Below are 20,427 nucleotides of genomic sequence, written 5' to 3' on the forward strand. Positions count from 1 at the left end.
CAATTTATGAAGGGCGTTCGGAGAGCTGTGTGGGCTTCTTTTGAAGACACAGAGAGAGAGAGAAATTAAAGACACTGAGGAGTACTGTTCCAACCCAGCAGGAGGAAATCCTGCTTTCCCAATCTACTGGTTTCCGGTCCACCCTGCATGACTCCTAACCCAACTGCTAGAGCCCGTGGCTGTCACCTCCTGTCCCCAACAGACCGCAAGCTCGGCAGAGTGGAAACACACCAGGTTTGCTCACCAGTAAATCCCCAGCACCTGAGGCAACGCCCACCTCGTGGTCCTCATCCCATAAATATCAGCCAAGTGAAAGACAGAGCAGATGACCGGGCTGCAAAGAAGTAAATAAAGCATTTATTACCAAAAATGACACGAGGTAGCAGTCATGGTAAAACACCAAAGACCAAAGACCTAGCAGGCTCATTGCTATGGATTGTAAGAATTTTAAGGTTAGAAGGGCCATTAAACATCCTATATTTCCTATAGGATGGATAAACAAGGTCCTACTTCATAGCACAGGGAGCTGTCTTCAATATCCTGTCATAAACCATAATGGAAAAGAACATGAAAAAGAACACATATGAATAACTGAGTCACTTTACTGTACAGAGGGAATTAGCACAGCATGATAAATCAACTAAAACACTTCAATAAAAATTTCTTTTAAAAATCTTACATTTCAACAATTCTCAATTTCTTTTCGCAAACCAGCTCCTGTGTGCCCCTGTGCTTGTGCACAGGCTCCAGAACGCTAAGTACACCCAGATCCTTCTCTCCACCCTGAAAGCGCCTCTCAGAGTGCAGCCACGTGAGAAGGACAGTCTCCCACGGAAAACCTCAAAGCCTCTCTAATCAACTAAAACAAAAGAGTGAACCAGTGGAAAGGCAGACACTGCAGGTTTAAGTTAAACAACTCAAGACTGAAACCGCACAGGCCACCTGCCGAGCCTCCTGCTCCTCTGGGCCGCCTCCTGGGGTCCCCTCCCACACCCCAGACTCCTCTGCAGCAGCTCGTATGACAAAGCTACCGGCACCGGTTTGCCGAGATCCGTGGCGAGCACGGGATTTTCCCTGTCAACTTAGCCAACGCTGATGAGCCATAGTTATGAAATTTGGAGTCAAAGTCCAGACAGCCCTTGATGCATACATTTGTTTCTGGAAAAGTCAACTTCAAAGCCCAAAGTCCATCTATGGAATCCTGATTCCCCATTAACACCCACAATAAAACAGTAAATACATTCCAGGGAGAAAGCAGTGGGGGGAGTCATTTCTCAACTGAGTCCTCAAAGCAGTTGCTGCCCCCAGGGCCCAGATGCATGGGGGTTGTGGGATGGGGGGTGCTGTGGACAGAGCCCAACATGACTCAGGAGCCCGGGGGTCACACAACCCACCATGTCAACACAAGGTACTGAGCGCAGGACACCGGAGGAGGAGGCATCTGAGCTGGGTGAGGTCAGCCCAGGGAGGAGGGACCAGAAACAGCTGAGTTTGCTGTGGGGGGTTGGGGGGGAGGGTGGCGGGGAAGCTAGGAGATCCTGCTAGAATCTGCTCTGAAGTGGAGCAAGCGGATCAGAGAAACACAATAGATATTCAGAGCAAGGGGTCAACACTTTGGGGGACAAAGTTAGAACTTAAGGCCACACAGTCCGACCTCCATGGATCTGAAGCTACATAAAGACTTTGTCCACTTTGATCGATTGTTCTGAACAGAAATATTAACACTTTGGAACTTGAGGTGACACATCAGACCCCGCTGGGGTGTTCCCTAATGTGGGGTGCATGTGCTGAGTACCCTTCCCAAACTCTAGAATGTTCTAGAACACAGCAGGCCAGGGCCGGGGAGTGGCAGGGCTATACAACTCCCACAGCTCCACAAAGGATGGAGGGAGGGGTCATGAGGGATCTGCCCTACAGATGGAGGGGACCCACTGGCAGCATGCTGGACGGGCTGGAGAGAAGGAGCTGTCCTGGAGGTAAATCAGTAGGATTTGGTGATATTGAGAAGTAGGGTGGGGGCGGGGAGGGGTGGGGACAAGGACTCACAAGTTTTGTCCTGAATGCAGGCGGAGGTGGCACCTTTGAGACAATGCTCACAGGTGGGAGAATGTGGTTTGTGCACCTTTTGAAATTGGGGTGATAAAGAGCTACAGAGTCTTCTGAGCTCAGCTGTTATTATGTTCAGCAGGTATAATAATAAGACAGTTCCCTGCACCTCCACCATCACACTTTTCGTACTACTGGACTCCTTACACAGATTTTTGGTCTTCTCTGGATAATCTCTGAAATGGTTTCAAAAGTCATTTCTAAAATGCAGATACAGCCCCCAGCAATAAGCCACCAAATTCCAAACCAGGGAGGAAGCCTAGTGATATACATAGCCACGAGTAAATAACGAGGTGATTTTGTTCAAACAAGTAGTTTCTGGGGCAGAAAATAAACAGCAGAATCACCAAAGATGGCAAAGTCATTTTCTGTGAAACACGTTCTCACTCCATGAACATAGCACAGCTGATGGGCTATTTTCTGGTTTTGTCTTTAGAATTTGTTACCCACTTAAGTGACCCAGGAGAAAGGTGCTAGAGATGGAAAACTAAGAACCCTGACCTATTGGGGAGGCAGAGGTGGAAGAGGACGGAACAAGACGTGGTCCCTGGTGTCCCTGCTAGTTCTGAACAGCCCAGAGTATACGTACATGCATGTGTCCAACTCTTTATGACCCCATGGACTACAGACTGCCGGGCTCTCCTGCACAAGGGATTTCCTTGGCAAGAATACCAGAGCAGGTTGCCATTTCCTTCTTCAGGGGATCTTCCTGATCCAGGGATCAAACCCATGTCTCCTGCATCTCCTGCATTAGCAAGCAGGTTCTTTACCACTGAGCCACCTGGGAAGCCCAGAGGAGGAACAGTCCAAAGGAGGATGTTCAAGGAACTATCCCTCCAGCCCCTTGGGCATTGGGCTTGTCTACAAGGTCAAAGTTGAGTCTCAGGGTCATGTGGGAAGGGGGAGTGATGTGTAGTGTTTGAGGCCAGCTCTAGAAATACCGTAAGATCTCTTCTACTCTCATCTATTGCTATAAATTAATCAGGTGGTCAAGCCCTCTGCAAGGGAGGTTGGGAATTGAGTCTCCAGCTGGGTGGCTGAAAGGAGGGAAGCACGTTGTTGAACATGTTGACCATGAATCTCAGCCTGTGGTCCTCCCCCATCGGGCCCAGCAACATGGCAGTCCCAGCAGTTACCCCTCAGAGCTACTGGACCACTACCTGCCAGGTATCCTCTGCATGGAGACACGATAACCAATTCAGAAAACTGAAGAGGGGGTATGTTATCGGGACACGTACAGTGAAAACTGGATCGCTGGTCTACTAAGGAAGACTGTCCCTCACTCCCAGTGGAAACTGAACCAAATCAACTCACTTCACATCCCTAAGTCCCGTTTGTTTCCAATTCAAAGAAGAAAAAAAAAGCTACTTCCGGGCCATGGCCCCACTTCCCTGGAACATGGTCAAAGTAGGTGAAGCCACACTTGCCCTCTGCTTTGCAGTCCGAGACATGCTGGCTAAACGTGGTGTTCCAGCTGCCCAGGCAGAGTCAGGAAGTACACATGGAGTCCAGCATGATTGAAGGAAAATGCTAGGTGGGAGTTTCCAAAACCTAAAGCTCAAGTGGACCCATCTCTCCACTGTTGATTCAAGACGGGGGAAAGAAGCTGAGGCCAAGGTCAGAGAGCCCAAGTGTGATCCCAGGACTGCCGTGAATCAGCTAGTGTGTTTTCTCTGAGACAGCCATGATGGTGTGATTTCAAGGATCCAAATTTGAGGTGTGGAAGGAGAGCCACAGCTGCTGTGGGCCTATACGGTTGTTAAGATCTATGCAACATGCTTTACAAACCTCACTTACCCCATCCTGACAATAGTCCCCTCAGAGGCAGGGATGAAGGGCCACGCAAAAACACACTGAGGAACATGGTGTGTCCCAGGCCACAAAGTTAGAAGAAACCATGGATACGGGATTCAAACCCAGACCACCAGACCACAAAGCTTACATTTGTAAACACTGTGCTAACTGACTTGGTAGAGAGTGGGTATTTAATAAATGAATAATGACACTCATGCAACTTCCACGATTTAAAAACTTCAATCAGCCTCATTGACCTTCCATCCCATGAGAAGATGCAAATAAATACTGTTTGTAAGCTGGTATCATATGTGTGAATTAACAGGAGTATAAACGATTACTACTTCAACAGGTTCCATCCTTCTATAAACAACACAGTGTGTACGTGTCATGTTGAAGTCCAGTAGAGTGTAGGCACAACATGGCCTGATTTCCATCAAGACAACCATAGCTGGTTTATTTGCTGTCCTCCAAATATAAAGTTCTCATCCTAGTTGTGTAGAAAACAGAAACGAGGCTTTGATTCTCTTCTGCCTTACAAAAACTTGTTTTCAGACCATTAATCTGCAAACCTGTATACAGTCTTGACGTTCATGTCCTATCTTCAGTATAAAGTCCTACAGTCCTAAGAACGGGTGAGTCAGTCACTGTGTTACATGTTGTGTTATTTCTTCCCTCTAATCTCTAGTGAACTTCACAGCATCGTCTGCATTCTCGTTTGCTTCAAACGCTTAGCCCCTGTCCAGAGAGCAGTAAGTAACTGATCGAATGGTTTTATAAATTGTTCGTACATTTGTCACATGCTCCTTAATATAGTCCCCTGAGTGTGCTCAGAACCATCGGGTGTGGCTCCCGATTTAGCCCCATGACAAGTTGTCACGAGATAAAAACAGCTAAACAGGAATTCTGAAACTTAACTCCTTTAGTTCTGAACTAAAAATACAGAACGAATCATTACAAAGCAAGCCCAGAAAGGTATTCTATATGTCACCACATGCATGTCTTGATTTTCTTGCTGTTGTTCTTTCATTTTGCTCACAGGTCTCCTTCACAGGAGGTTGTAAGTCAAGCCTCTCTCTCCTGCAAACAGTGTACAATGTGGTTTGGGGCTGGGGTGGAGGGCTCCCTGGACCACCACCGGTAATGAGTTGCTCTTTCCCGCCCCAGACTCACCTTCCTGTCTCTGGCAGATCACTCAAGTCCAAGGAGCTGGGTTTTAGAAAATGGTGATCAGGGACAAATATTGTCATAGTTTCCCTTCCTCTGGGTGTTCTTTGTCCTGCTGTTCAGCAGACGTGAGGATCTCCTCGACGGAGGACTTGAGGCTGTGGTTGTCAGGAAGCGGGCTGACTGATGCTCCAGGATTACACTACCGCCATCATCTCATGTCAACTACATGATGGCTGTTTATATAAATATGTAAAATATTTTACATAATACTTTTTATTTTTTCCCTGCTGTATAATGGCCATACAACAAACTGTACAGAAATGTAGAATGTGAGGTTTGACATGTCTCTCCAGACAGTAAATCAAGATCATTACCAAACCCATCACCCCAAGGTCTCCTCACTGCCCCCTCTTCCCACTTCTGCTGGCCCTGCTCTTCCCCAGGAAACCACCATCTACTTCCTATAACTTCACATTTAGATTTAATTTTCTAGAATTTTATTCAAATAGAAACACATACCATCTACTTTTTTGTCTAGTTTCTTTTATTCAGCTCAATTATTTTGAGATTCATCCGTGCTGTGACATGTTTCAATAATCCACTCGTCTTTATTGTGGAGCGGTACTCCATTGTACAGACATACCAGAGTTAATTCACTTCCCTGGAGCATATCTAATACATTTGGGGTTTTTCCCTGTACTTGGCTATTACCTTAACAGCTGCATATGTTTTTTTCTGTTGGGTACATACATAGAAGTGGAATGTCTGGATCACATAGTACAAGCATTCCAGTTCCTCCGAATCCTCACCAACACTTAGAAGGGTCAAGTTTTTAAAATTTTAGCCCTTTTAATAAGTATGTAATGGTATCTCAATGCAGTTTCATCTCCCATCTCCCTAAAGAGCAATGATGTTGAATATCTTTTTAGGTAATTATTTTCCATTTGCATAATCCTTGGAGAAGTGACCATTTAAATATTTTGCCCACTTTACTGAGTTTCAAGAATTCTTTACACATTCTAGCTCTAGATCCTTGGGCAGGTAAGTGTGGACATAACATGAAGATGTTATGTTCTGTCAGTCTGTGGCTTTTCTCTTCATTCTCTTAATGGTGTCTTTGAAAGAGATTGTGCTCTTCCTGTGTTGTATCTGAGAAATATTTAAGTTCACAGATATTTTTTTCCTATTTGATTCTAGAAGTTTCATAGTTTTTGGTTTGATGTTTAGGTTTATAGTCCATTTTTAGTTAATTTCTATATATGGAACAAGGTATGGATTGAATTTTTTGTGTATGATATATTCAACTGTTCATACCATTTGTTGAAAGGCTATCCTTTCTTCATTGAATTCCCTTTGTGTTTTTGTCAAAAATTAGTCATCTTGACTGGTAAGGATGTGAAGCAAAAGGAACCCTCATCCATTCCTAGTAGGAATCTAAAACAGTACAGGCAGTTTGGAAGACAGTTTGACAGTTTCTTACAAAACTTAGCATACTGTTACCATATGATCCAGCAATCTTACTCCTTGATATTTACCCAAAAGAAATGAAAACTGTGGTTCACCAAAAACTCTGCACAGGGATGTTTATAGCAGCTTTATTCATAATTAACAAAACTGGGGAAAAAATCAAGATGTCCTTCAGTGGATGATGGATAAATAAGCTGAGGTCCATCCAGGCAATGGAATACTATTTAGTACTAAAATGAAATGAGCTATCAAGCCATGAAAAGACTGGGAAAAATCTCAAGTGTATATTACTGAGTGAAAGAAGTAACCTGAAAGGGCTACATTCTGTATGATTTCAACTGTATGACACTCTGGAAAAAGCAAAACTATGGAGACAGCAAAAAGATCAGTGGTTTCTAAAGGATTGAGGGGTGGAGGACAGAAGATTTTTGGGACAGTGAAAATACTCTGTATGATACTATTACTATAATGATGGACATGTGTCATTATACATTTTCCAGACCCCAAAAACGTACACCAAGAATGAACTATAACAGAAATTATGGACATTCGGTGGTTAAGATGTTGTATGGATGGTGGGGGTGGTGGGTAGTATATGGGAAATCTCTGAACATAAAATTGCTCTAAAAAAATACAGTCAATTTTTTAGACGTATAGAGATAAAAGTAGTGAATTTAGCACATCAGATCTCTTTTTCAGTGATGTTGCTGCTATAATACATTTTCTTTATGAGTATTAGCTTCTTAGCATAAGATAGAGGGTAACGAATACAATTTTTAAGTTGAGGTGTCTCCCAATTTGTGGGTCTTTTTATGGACTTTGTATTCTGTTCCAGTGATGGGTCGGCACAGTCTCAGTTACTGTACCCTTATAAGCCTTGAGTTCACATGGAGTCAGGACTCCAACTGTGCTCCTTGTTCTGGATATTCTCACTCCTCTCTATTTCCATATGAATCATAGAATCAATCTTTAATTTCTAAAAAAAAAAAAATCCTGTGAAATTTTGATTAAGGTGACCTCTGATCAATAGGCCAGTATGAAGGAGATATACAGCTTAACAACACATAAACATGGTGTATTTCTCCATTTATTTGACTTCTTTTATCTCAGCCACATTTTGTAGTCTGTGGTGAACTGGTATCTTGAATATCTTCTGTCATATTTGTCCCTAAATATTTGTATCCTATCAAATGTCACTTCTATTTCAATATCTGATTGTTCATTAAGAATACGTAGAAATGCAATTGGTTTTTGTAGTGCCTGGTGGCTCAGTGGTAAAGAATCTGCCTGCAATGCAGGAGACCTAGGTTCGATCCCTGGGTTGGGAAGATCCCCTGGAGAAGGGAATGACAACCCACTCCAGTATACTTGCCTGGGAAATCCCATGGACAGACTGGCAGGCTACAATCCATGGGGTCACAAAAGAGTCAAACACGATTTAGCGATTAATCAATAACTTGCATCCTGCAACCTAAACTCGTTTTTTAATTCTACTGGCTTTTCTGTAGATATCATCAAATCTTCTGCATAAATGGTAATGTCATCTGTAAAAAAAAATATATATATATGGTTCTTCTTACTTTCCAATCTGGATGTCATTCATTTCTTTCTGCTTAGGATCTCCAGGACAATGTTGAACAGAAGTGGTAAGAGTGAACAACCTTGCTGAGGGTTTTGTCAGGAATTATTTTTAATTTTGTCAAATGCTATTTCTAAATTTACTGAGATGATAACTTGCTTTTCTTTTTTGCTTGGTAATAAGTTGAATTACACCGATTTTCAGTTGGCAAGTCAACCCTGCATTCTTGAAATAAAGTCCCACTTTAGACGTGACACATTATTTTTCTTTTTAAAAAAAATAGTTTGGATTCAACTCACTAAAATTATATTTAGAAGTTTTAAATCCATATGTTCATGATGGATATTGATCGGTCATTTTCTCTTTTTGTAAAGTCCTTCTCTGACTTAATTCATAAAATGAGTTTTAAATATTTCCTTCTCTTCAATTTTCTGCATTTATCTTAAAGTGATAATTCTTTCTCCTTAAACATTTGGTAGAATTTACTAGTGATGCTTCTGAGTCTAGAGTTTTATTTGTGGGAAGGTTATTAACTGCAAATTCATTTATTAATTTTGTAATTAATATGAGTATCTATATCTGTCAGTAAAGATAATATTTCACATTTAAATATTAATAGCAATAATATTAATCCTATTAGTAAAAATAGGGCTATTCATGTTATCTATTTCTTCCTGAGTAAGCTTGGTATTTTGTAGTTTATGTTTCTCAGGTAATTTGTCCATCTAATTTAAATGTTTTAATTTATTCAACATTAAACTTTGGCATCAATTGTTCCTAGTATTCCCTTATTTCATTTTAACATCTATAGAATCTTTAGTAATGTGACCTCTCCATTTTTATATCTATAACTTGTGTCTTCTTACTTTTTTCTCTGATCAGTTTGGCTAAAGGTATATTAATTTTATTGATCTTGTCAAAGAACCAGTTTTTTGTTTCATTAATTTTTTTCTGTTGTTTCTATGTTTTCTATTTCATTCATTTCTACTCTGATCTTTATATGTCTTTTGTCCTGCTCACTTTAGGCCAAACTTTCTCTTCTTTTTCTAGTTTCTTAAGATGGAAGTTGAGTTCATTGGTTTGAGGATTTTCTTCTTTCGTTTCTTCCTTTTTCTAATAAAGGAATTTAGTAAATATCAATTTCCCCTAAGTATTAACTTAGCAGTGTGCCACAGTTTTTGAGCTGTTGCATTTTAATTTTCATTTAGTTCAAACTACTTTATAGTTTCACATCTGACTTCTTTGAACCATGGGTTCAAAGTCAGAATATTTAGAAGTTATGTTTTCTTAGTTTTCAGTGTTTATGGATTATCCAGAGACCTTTCTGCTAAATTGGATTCCATTGTGGTCAGAAAGTATTTTATCTTACTGGTTGCTTGATATTTTTTATTTCCATAGATACTGTTGAGCATTGTTCTGGGATAAAATTAAGCTTACTTTAAAATAGTTTGATCCTTTTTGGTGTTTCTTTTAAAATATATTAGGTAGAGCTGGAACAGTGTTTAGTCTAAGGCTAATTACTCTCCACCACTGACTGGATCAGACCTTTCTGTGTACTCCACCCAAAGCTCTGTGAATCCTGAGATTTTTTAGTCTATTCCTTTACCCTTTCTGGAGGGCAATTACTAATCAAATGTATTTATAAATTGTTCATACATCTGTCACACACTCCTTAATATAGTCCCTTCAGTGCACTCAGAACCACTGGGTGTGGCTCCCCAGTAAGAGAGCCTCATGATGAACCATCACATGTTTCTGAGATAAAAACAGTCACACAAGAATTTGGAAACTTAACGACTGTTCTGAGTTACAAATATAGACTAATCATTATAAAATGTGCCCAAAATATATGCCAAGTTACATCATACTGACTTTATGTATGTTTCATTTTTTGGAGACATTTTTCAATTCCAAGTAAACCAAGAAGGAATACCTTTGAGAACAATTCTAAACATCCAGTTGAATGGGAATCCAAAGAAGATCTCTAAGCGACCCAAATATCTATTATATTATAAAGCACCAGATGACACTCTGCTTTAAACCACATCCCAGTCCTCTTCTCCAGAAAGAAGTGATATTTTATATAAAGGAACAAGAAGAAAAGTTACAACGATGAACTCATGACATTTTTACAAGAGGTAGGCGCTAGTAGTGCTAGGTGCTCAGTCATGTTTGACTTTTTGCGACATGGACTGTAACTTGCCAGGCTCCTCCATCCATGGGATTCTCCAGGCAAGAATACTGGGGTGGTTTACCATTTCCTTCTGCAGGCAGAGCTAAGTGAGTCCATATAGATTCATACTGTATATGAAAACAAGTTTTAACAATTCTGTTCTGCTTTATAATCCCCCAAATATATCAATATTTGCTTGATGAATAAATTAAGGAGTCTCAGTTGAAAATTTCCCTTCACTTAAATTTTGGCCAGATTCTAAATAATCCAGTGCATATTATGTTGAAAGATCATGAGTTTCTCTAAGAATAAAACTCAATAGTTGACCAATTTTAAATGGCTTAAAAATTTAAAGCACCAAATGTGACCTTATGACTATAAAAAAAAAAAAACTTCTATTTATCCAAGCTACAATAATAATATTTATTCTTTCTATTTTAGTTTTAGTTTTCCTATAATTTGAGCTCCTGCTATTTGAAAAAAAAAACCATGACCCAAGTGTCCATAGCAACCAGCTAATTAGGATACAGAGCAGCTGATGGAGCGCAGTTTGACTGTTTCGAGGAGTTGATGTGTTTGGCAACACGTGTAGGACCACGTAGAATGCAGAACAGGGCAGTGGTTCTCAGATGAGGACTCAATGTGACTAGACTTATTTTCAAGCACATTAATTCACGTACTTTGACAAGAAGCACTGCCGATACGACTCTTCCCCTTAATAATCCACATTTTAACAGAAGCGAGCGTTTTGCATCTGAAACCAAATGAAAGCTCTGAGATGAGAACAGCAGAATCCAGCCTTCTTGAATAGGAAATACACCAGGAGGAGGGAACAGGAAGCATGGAAGCAGATCATCAGAAGAAATCCAAATTTTTCACCCTCCCTGGTGGCCCCACAGTAAAGAATCTGCCTGCCAATGCAGGAAATCCAGGTCCAATCCCTGGGTTGGGAAGATCCCCTAGAGTAGGAAATGGCAACCCACTTCAGTACTCTTGCCTGGAGAACCCCATGGACAGAGAAGCCTGGTGGGCTAAGGTCAGTGGAGTTGAAAAGAGTCAGCCAGAACTAAGCGAGCACAGGCAAGCACCAAAGTAGCATTTCAGGACTCAGATTGATCACTGGATGGCACCACACTGGTGGACGTCTGTGTCAAGGAATTGTTCTGCCCTCGGGTTCTCTCCATTCAAGGCTGGTCACGTGTGTCTCCTGAGGATGGCGCTCTCTCTCCTCGCCACTACGCTCTGCTTTGAATGCCCCTGGTGGTAGTTGGTGCTGGTTAGTTGTTCAGTCGTGTCTGACTCTTTGCAACCCCACGGACCATAGCCAATAGGATTCTCCAGGAAAGAATATTGGAGTGGATTGCCATTCCCTTCTGCAGGGGATCTTCCCAACCCAGGAATCCAACCTGGGTCTCCTGCATTGCAGTGGATTCTTTACCATCCGAGCCACCAGGGAAGCCCTGCTATGAATGCTGCTCTAATTCAATTAGCCCTCATCCCCTAAACCAAACACATCATAAACTCCTCCAGAGAAATTCTAAAGGCCACCCACCACATCCCACTCGTTCCATTTACTCTGCAGCAGGCACTGAAGCATCTCTACTCTTCAAATATGGGACGAAGAGGGAAGACCCAGGAAAGCAGGAAGCCAGGGCCCCCTAAACTAGAAAAGGATTAACTACATATTTTTAATTCTGGAGAAGACAAAATGAGAAGTTTTATCTCTCTAACCACAAAGTGTAATTTCATCTCTATGGTATAAAAGCTGCTATTAGATACCTCTTTATATTTCTCTTTTATTTACTTTTAATTGGAGGTTAAATTGTTTTACAACATTGTGCTGGTTTCTGCCATTCATCAGCATGAATCAGCCACAGGTATACGTATGTCTCCTCCTTCTTGAACCTCCCTCCCACCTTCCACCTCATCCCAGTGCTCTAGGTTGTTACAGAGCACCGGCTTGAGTTCCCTGAGTCATACTGCAAATTCCCACTGGCTATCTATTTCACACATGGTGTTGTATATGTTTCCATGCTCCTCTCTCTACTGCCCCTTTCTTTATATTTCAGTGAGGTTGGATGTATGGGACATGAGGTAGTTCCAAAGCGTCATGGTTCTTGTACCTTCAGAGTCCTGGTATCCTTAAAAGATATCATAAATATGGAACTGATAACATTTTGAAATTCTGGTGGGTTTTCCTGTGGATTTTCCCACAGAAGGAAAAATGGGGCTGTCTCTGTTTCAGAAGAAACCCATTTACTACCCAGGAGCAGATCATCTACAGAAAGAATCTGTACCATCAAATTCAAGGACACTCTCTTAAAACACTGCCCTCGGGGAGCAGTGGAGTAGGAGAGGGGTGGAGTGAGAGGGTGGGTCTAGCAGATGTAAACATATATAGAATGGCTAGCAAAAGGTCCTAATGTATAGCACATGGAGCTATATTCAATCCTGCGATAAACCGTAATGCAAAAGAATATGAAAAAAAGGAAAAAAAAAACATTGTCTTAAAACAATAGGACTTGAGCAGGGGTGCATCTAACTGTGTTCTTATATATTCCTGTAAATTGGATACATAGTTGAAGATGGGTGAAGTTCATGGAACATTGTCCTAATTGCCTTCTCATGTGGGCACCCCAGTCCAATGGGATCCAAACTGCGTGCTTATATAACAGTCGACATAGAACCCAGCCTGAATTTAAGTAACAAGCTCTGAATTTGACTTCTTTTCCTCCACTACATCTTTAGCACTGTTTCACGTCATATAGCAGCTGCTCAATACGTATTTATTGAAAGAATGATATGGATATTTTAAAGCTTGCATTTTCACCTCTTTTATTATTCTGTATTTTTAGTGCTATCTTGTTGTGAACTGTGCCTGTGACATGACGTAAATGAGAGGGGGACATTAAAGTAATATTAACAAAAACTAATAGGGTCACCTTCCTCTAAACACAACGAAAGTCTATGCGTGCAGCCCCCAAAGACACCGTGCAGCCGAGCTGGCCTGACTGCAGGCCGGCTGCCTGCATCTCCAGGAACCAAGGCCCCGACCGGTGCTGGCCAATCGGCCAGCCCTCTCCACTTTCTCAGGGTCCATCACAGGCGTCCAGGAAACTCCAGTAAAAGACGCAACGAGCCCAGATTCTCCACAAACAAAGCACCATCGACACAGCCAGAGGGCCGGCAGCTATAAGCTCTCTCTCCTGTCACTCCTGCTCTTTTATGTTTCATCTCAGACATGACGACCTCAGATCCTCAAAAGGCCATGTGAGGCGCACGGGCATATCCCGGCCCCCGGCCCCTCCCATCCCCAGGTTCATCACAATACACCAGGGTGCCTGTGGTTTAAGCTCCGTGACCCCTGGGGGACCCCGCCTGTCTCTTTATTGCTGATGCCGGCTCCACACAACCAAAGAAAGGGGGAGGGAAGGTGTGAGGAAAAGGAAAACAGAAAGGGGGGGAGAGAGGGCAGGATTTGCTCGGCCGTGGAGTGAAGAGAGGTTCAGAGGACTGCCTCCTTCTGAAAGAGCAGTTATAGTCCTCAGCATCCTCACGGGTCAGGAGAAGCCCTCTTTTTATTCATCGGAAGCAGAAATCCCGCAGAGCTGCCATGCACTCGCCCTGCACACCTGCAGACACTGGAAGCCAGAGACAACAGCCAGGTGGAGCCTCCGGAGTGCTCTGCCGCATCCCACGAAGTGTTCAGGAAGAAGCCTGCCAGAATGTGCTCACAGCAAGGTCCCCCAAGCCAGGCCACGGACATGGTCAGGACCACTTGCCCATCCCTGGAGGCCCTGAGCAAGGCAGGCAAACTCAGCAGCTCAGCCCAACATGGGCTGATACACAATCTTGTAAATCCTTCATTCCCAGGATCAAATGTGCCTGGTTCAGTCCATGAAAAACAATGGGAATCACAACCAAAACCACAAGGTAATCAGAAGGATCTTCAGAAGAGCTGGGAAAAACAACAGCCAGTTACAAGCACAGTTGGCCAAGGGTTGTTGAGATACCTGGTGCTGTGCTCAGTCGTGTCCAACTCTTTCCAAACCCCTGGACTGTAGCCTGCCAAGCTCCTCTGTCCATGGGGATTCTCCAGGCAAGAAGACTGGAGTAGGTTGCCGTGCCCTTCTGCAGCGGATCTTCCCAGCCCAAGGGTTGAACCTGGGTCGCTTATGTCTGCTGCATTGGCAGGTGGGTTCTTTACCACTAGCGCCACCTGGGAATTTTTAGATACTGGGGATGCCTGCAACATTTTAAATTCAAGTTGTTTTAAAAATGTTTTCCAAGACATAAGCTGGAATATATTCAGAGAATAATGAGAAACCTAAAGATGAATTTTCTCTTTGACTATCAACCAAACAGCAAAGAAGCCTCTCTTCAGTGTCTTCCCAGCCTCCCTGGTCACCATCAAAACACCATCCAACCTTAGAGCCCGACCCACCGCCCTAATGAGTGTGAGCTGGCGCAGTGCCAAGGGGTAGGACCCACGTGGGGAACACTCATTACCACTTTCTTCCCAAAGAAGATGATAGAAAAGGCCGTGTCTCATTTCTGCCTGCTCCCCCTACCAACCCAGTGAAGAAAACGTCCAACAAAAATTCTTCTAATGACCTAAGGAGGCTGGCCGCCCAGGCACAGGGCAGGGAGAGGAGAAGCCAGGTGGGGCTCTGCTCCCACCTGACCAGCCCTACACATTCCCCAGGATGCAGTACTCTTAGTGACAGAGGCAGGCACCTTGCAGTCTCATAATTCCTCCCTGTCCCACTGGCAACAATAAAATATCAGTTTTAAAACATGAAATGCCTGTGGACACAGTATGACACTGCATGTATCACAGATGCATGCACAGAGACACACGGGCTTGGTGGCTAACGCATGTTTTGAGTCCATCTGGTGCATTCCCCAACCCCCACCATTTCATTGCGCTTTCGCGCAAGTGGCCACAAACAGTGGATCTAAATCTGGCACGTTTCGAGGTCAAATGACGCAGCACACACAGAACGTGACCTCAGACAGTGCCTTTGTTCCCTCACCATCCATGGAGGCCTGCACACAGCTCCGAGTGCTGCCCGAGGCATGCCCGCGCCTCTCTAACCCTGGCACCCCCTGCTCCTTCATCTCAGGCTCACAGAAAAGACAGACACCTGGGTGGGTCTGCTCCCCCCTCCCAACGCCCCCCCCTTGTCCCCCCCAACACACACGCAACAGCTGTAAGAGCAAGGAGATCGTGTTTTTAAAATTCCATCGGTTGGTGTAGGCACAGAGTCGGAAGCAGCTCCAACATGGACATCGAGTAAAAAATACCAGTTTTCCAAAGTCTGTAATTATGTATTTACACAAATTACATAATCCTGTATGTATTTACATACAATTACAGATTATCAAGTAAATAACACAGCATAGTGTCAGTGAGATGAAATCGCATGAAAACCATAAACTGAAGCCGTTCACTGACCCACAGCGCAGGACATGGTGGGGACAAGTGCCCGGGGATGACCTGGCAGGACATGGCGGGGACAGCTGCCCTGGGGTGGCCTGGCATGTCCTTCGGCACGGCCTGGGGACAGGTGCCCCAAGGTGAGCTGGCATGTCCGTCGGCATGGCCTGAGGACATCTGCATGACAGATGGGGGGTGATCAGTCCATGCCCGTTAAGTCTGTGACTGAGGTGCAGTGTTTGGCACCAGTTAAGACAGCGGTTTGGCCGGCCAGGTTCACGTTTGTGAAAACTGGACCCACCACTCCAGAAGTGGGGGGGCGGGGGGGTCAGCTGTCCACGGCCTTGGGTGCCTTACGACAAGAACCGGGTGCAAAGCCAGGAGCTGGGGGGCTCACTCCATGGCCCCACAGGACAGTGCCGGCCCCAGACCTGAGCCATCCACTCCCCCAGCACACTTATGTACAGAAATTGCATAAGTCAGTATTTATTTATTTACACACCATTACAGTTTATTATATCAGTTGCCAAAGCATATAACATTTTGTTTTTCTTTAAAAAAAAAAAAAGTCACTGAAAAAAAACAAAAACCTCCAAAAATCGACATTAAAGTAGCACTTTCCAGGAACCCATGGGGAGCTTTGTCTTTTTCGCAGATGATTTTCTCTCTCTCTGATGGGTCAATCCAGCATCTAGTGCTACCTTAAGATCACTTTTGGCTGTCTCCTAAAATCAGTTTCTTCAGTGCTAAACATTGTACCCACGACATCCTAGAAACGTGATCCTTCCCTGTGGTCAGAGGCTTGGTGTTTCTCAGCCAAAAATATTAAATGCCTTTTGGAAAATCTACAGCCTGAATATGTGCACATATTAGCAGCAGCAAAGGGTTAAATAATAAATAAGAATACTACATCTTGGGATTAAATGCAGCTTCTGTTTAGAGAAAAAAAGAAAATAAATGAAGAGGACATTCTGACCTTTATCATAAATCAGATATTTTACATTGCTCCTGCCCCCTCCCCCACAACATTTCTTAATTCCAAACACTGGAGTTGGTTTTTCCTTAATGCACATCAGTGAACCTGCCCGTTCTCCAGTTTGGGTCAGGGAAGGGGCCCCTGTGCTCATGACAAGAAGCCATGAGCTTCTACCTCAAAACAGCTTTGACTCACCAGTGACATAGTTTTATTTTTCATAGAGAATGTGCATCAGAGCAAAACAAAGTTGGAATATTAAACTTTAAAATTAGTTATATAAATCCCAACACATTTTTTAACTGTCACTTTCAATTTCCCATGTAACTGGCTAGAAAAATGCTATATGTGGTATTTGAATTTGTTATAAATTTCTTTTTCTTAAATATTGCTTTAAGAATTTGGCTCTCTTCTCCTTAGTATAGAGTAAGAAATAGTCTCCCTTGCCCAAGGGCAGGTTTCAAAGTTATTGCTACTAAAGAAATATGTATTCTTATGCTTTTCAGCATAAAATGTTATAAAAGGCTAGTAAAAGAGATATTATATAGTAACTTCCCCTCTAAAAAAATCAAGTGCTTGTGAAGACCCTTTTAAAAAACAAAACACAGTCAACAAGTATTTATTTTCCCTCTCATTGTCATGATTGATGGAGACTTATTAGTTTCATTATGCAAGTCTTATTTGAAGGGTGTTTTTACCAGGTATTATGACAGGTCACACCGAAAGCAATTTTCTATAAAAGATGTTACAATGACCCCTATGGTGCTTGTGTAATTTAATATCTGAGAGCCAAGTTTATAAGAATCACCCTGCAGTTTTGATTCAGATTCTTGTCCCCTAAAAAAAAATCTGTACCAAGTAATTTTTTTTTCCTTTTTGAGAATTCTAAACCAGTACATGTTTGAAATGAGTCCTGTTGTTCTGGAGCTCGACTAAAACAAAAGCACAGTCATTGTTTAGCTTTGGTATATTCTGCAATAGATTTAGACAAGTAGGATATATACCAACCGTCATGTTCTCCAACTGTGATGGAGGAAGCCACTTAAGAGAGAGGAAATAGTCCAGACACAGAATAAACGTTTGAGACCCAGTTAATCTTTAATCCTCTGGGATAAGCTATGGGACAAGCAGTCTGAAGAGTGGATACTCGGTGTCATGAGCGGTACGCGTTAGTTTACAGTAACATGGGCACGACAGCGGCTGTCGCCTTCGGGACACAGGGCCATTCGAGTGTCTGAAATCCATGCACGCCACGTTCACACGTGGACTCACCACAGGTTCTAGCGGACTTGCCATTTAATGCTTACAGAGCCTAAAGCTTCCAAATGCCTATCTGGCCTGTACATATTTCATTAAAAATAAACTCTATATAATAAATAAATATATAAAATAAATAAAATGTCGCCTTTGGAATCTCTATAAATAAATTTAACTTTTTTTCTTTTTCTTTTTCTTTTTTTTTACTAAGAGGTCTTTGCTTTAAATTCACTGGGATGACACCCGTGACAAGGAACTGAGAAAGTCTTGTCGGTAAGACTGCGCCCACCGCACCTGCGGAGACGCAGCGGGCCCGTGGCCACCGGCCAGTCCCGACGTGTCCAGGTGGAGCGGCTGTGCTGACCAGGATGAGAAAGGACAGACCGGGCGGGTACATGCATGGCCTGTCCTCTCTGCTCCCCGCTCTCTGCAGGCCCTGCCCCCACGTGCCCCCCACCCCGCATCCCCGGCCGCCCTCTGCCCCAAGACCCACCCGGCAGCACAGCGGGCAGGGGTCCCGCGGGAGGACGAGCCCGGGGCGCAGCAGTCACATGTCCCCTCCACGCCTCCGTCAGGCTATGCATGCGACAGAGTTTGGCAACAATGGATGTGATGACACAGCAAATCAATAGGGACCCACCGCGTGAAACCTTTATAGTGGTTACTTTTTTAAGGGCTCAAGTGAAGAAACGGTCTTTGTCAACTTTGGCTTAGGATATCCTTATAGAGTTCGGGTACTTTGTCGGGGTCCACGGGTCTGGGTAAAAAATGGGTGAATTTCTGGTGCCGCTTAGTCCTGGTTCCTTCCCGGGGGGTCCCGTCCTTATTTAACGCGACGTAGAACCTCCGTCCAGTGTCCACATGCTTATACAGGTTGGAGGAGTACGTGTTGTACCAGTTCTCTTCAAACTGTTCTCTGAAGACACACTCTTGCGTGAGTTTTTCCTGTTAAAAAACAAAAGCAAGTATTTTGCAAAATTAGCTCCTTTCTGTATTTAAAAGTTGTTACATAAATGGTGAGAAAATACCCATTTTAACCCACTTTAAAGGCACTCTGCAAAAGCTACTTACCTCTATAAATTCAACTATGTTTTAATTTTTTTGTAACGATTAAAGCACAAAAAGAATCTAAATTTTTTCTAGTTAAACTTTTCCAAGTGCCAATTATCTGAATGAGTCAGCAGGCAAAGGCAACTAACACCATGAGCTGTTCCTGTTTTCACCACAAGAGTTAGGATGGAGACCATCCTGGGGGTGGGGAACCTTCTCGTGGACAGTTTCAGGGAGCTGCTTCATCGTCAGCGTCCTTTCAGAGTCCTTGCTGTGTGGACCAAATCGCCCATGACGTTACAAGTTTTCTTCCCTTTGAAGCAGTGGAAGTTATTTATTACTCTAGAAGAGTGGTTTTCAAACTTCAGCATGCAGAAGAATCACTTTGGGATACGTTTTTTCTTTCAGTGTAGAGTTCCAATCCCCAGCCCTTTAAAATTCTGAGCCAGAAAGTCTGGAAATACACATTTTGAACAGGCCCTTGGGAAATTTGGAGGCAGTCACCACCAGGTCCACATTTTGAGATACAAAGCTTTCTATCAGGACTGGGTCTTCCTTAGTACAAAGAAGTGAAGACAAACATCCCAGCCCTCGGACTTCCTTGATCTTAGACAGAAGAACCATCCCCATCCCGGTTCAAAAGCAGAAAGGATTCACATTTTCGTAAATGTATTGCACTTTGCCCTTCAGTGGACCTTTATGAAAGCCTGGATTTCCAGGAACCACACAACCAGGGCCCCTACAGTCATGTATCCTGAGCACCAAAAGGAGTAAGGACCGGAGGCCCTGCTCACATCTCACCCCCACCATGAGCTCACTCCAGGCAGACACAAATGAGGCAATGCGGGGTGGGTTGGGGGGCTGCTCTTCTCACCGTGCTGAAACTTCAGGGTCCACACCTTCCCAGGTGGTAGTGTAAAAAATAAACACTAAAATGACTTTTGAAAATATTCCCCTTGCTCTTGCACACCTGGCCCCTTATATAAGTAAGAAAACCTACAAATATATGTCCACACAGTTACACACTTGAGGACACAACTCAGCGCACTGATTCACAGCCAGCCTGATGGACAGTGAGGGTGGGGACAAGGGGGTGAGTCCTGCTGAGGATGCTGAAAACCAGAGGCCTCGTGAGCCAGCTTCCTGACATCGTTCATCCGTTCACCAAACGCTTAAACCACCCGAGGCACACAGGACCCACACCTCCTAGGAGGGGCACTTCTGGGTGATCAAAACGCACTGAGTGGGTTGGTAACAAAATATGTCCTTGGACAAGTCTCTGTTAAGCGAGCTGAACCAGGGGAAAGGATCGAGCAAAACAGACCGATGGGGAAACACTGGACCGCTGAAGCCAGGTCTACGGAGACGAGGGGGTTGCAGGGTGAGTGGCAGGCCCTCCCCTGGGAACTAACAGAAAG

At 43.5% G+C, this 20,427-nt stretch overlaps 1 protein-coding gene across 2 annotated transcripts in view; it reads right to left on the reverse strand.

The window, feature by feature from the left end:
• Positions 1–16,199: 16,199 nt before the first annotated feature.
• FGF9 (fibroblast growth factor 9) overlaps positions 16,200–20,427 on the reverse strand; it is a 28,719-nt gene continuing 24,491 nt past the window's right edge. For both annotated transcript variants that reach the window (XM_043892270.1, XM_043892269.1), the window contains exon 3: positions 16,200–18,904. In XM_043892270.1, coding sequence (XP_043748205.1) covers positions 18,659–18,904 — 246 coding nt within the window. In that variant the 3' untranslated portion in view covers positions 16,200–18,658. The remainder of the gene's footprint in view (positions 18,905–20,427) is intronic.

Source organism: Cervus elaphus, chromosome 30, assembly GCF_910594005.1.
Source record: "Cervus elaphus chromosome 30, mCerEla1.1, whole genome shotgun sequence".
Lineage (NCBI taxonomy): Eukaryota > Metazoa > Chordata > Mammalia > Artiodactyla > Cervidae > Cervus > Cervus elaphus.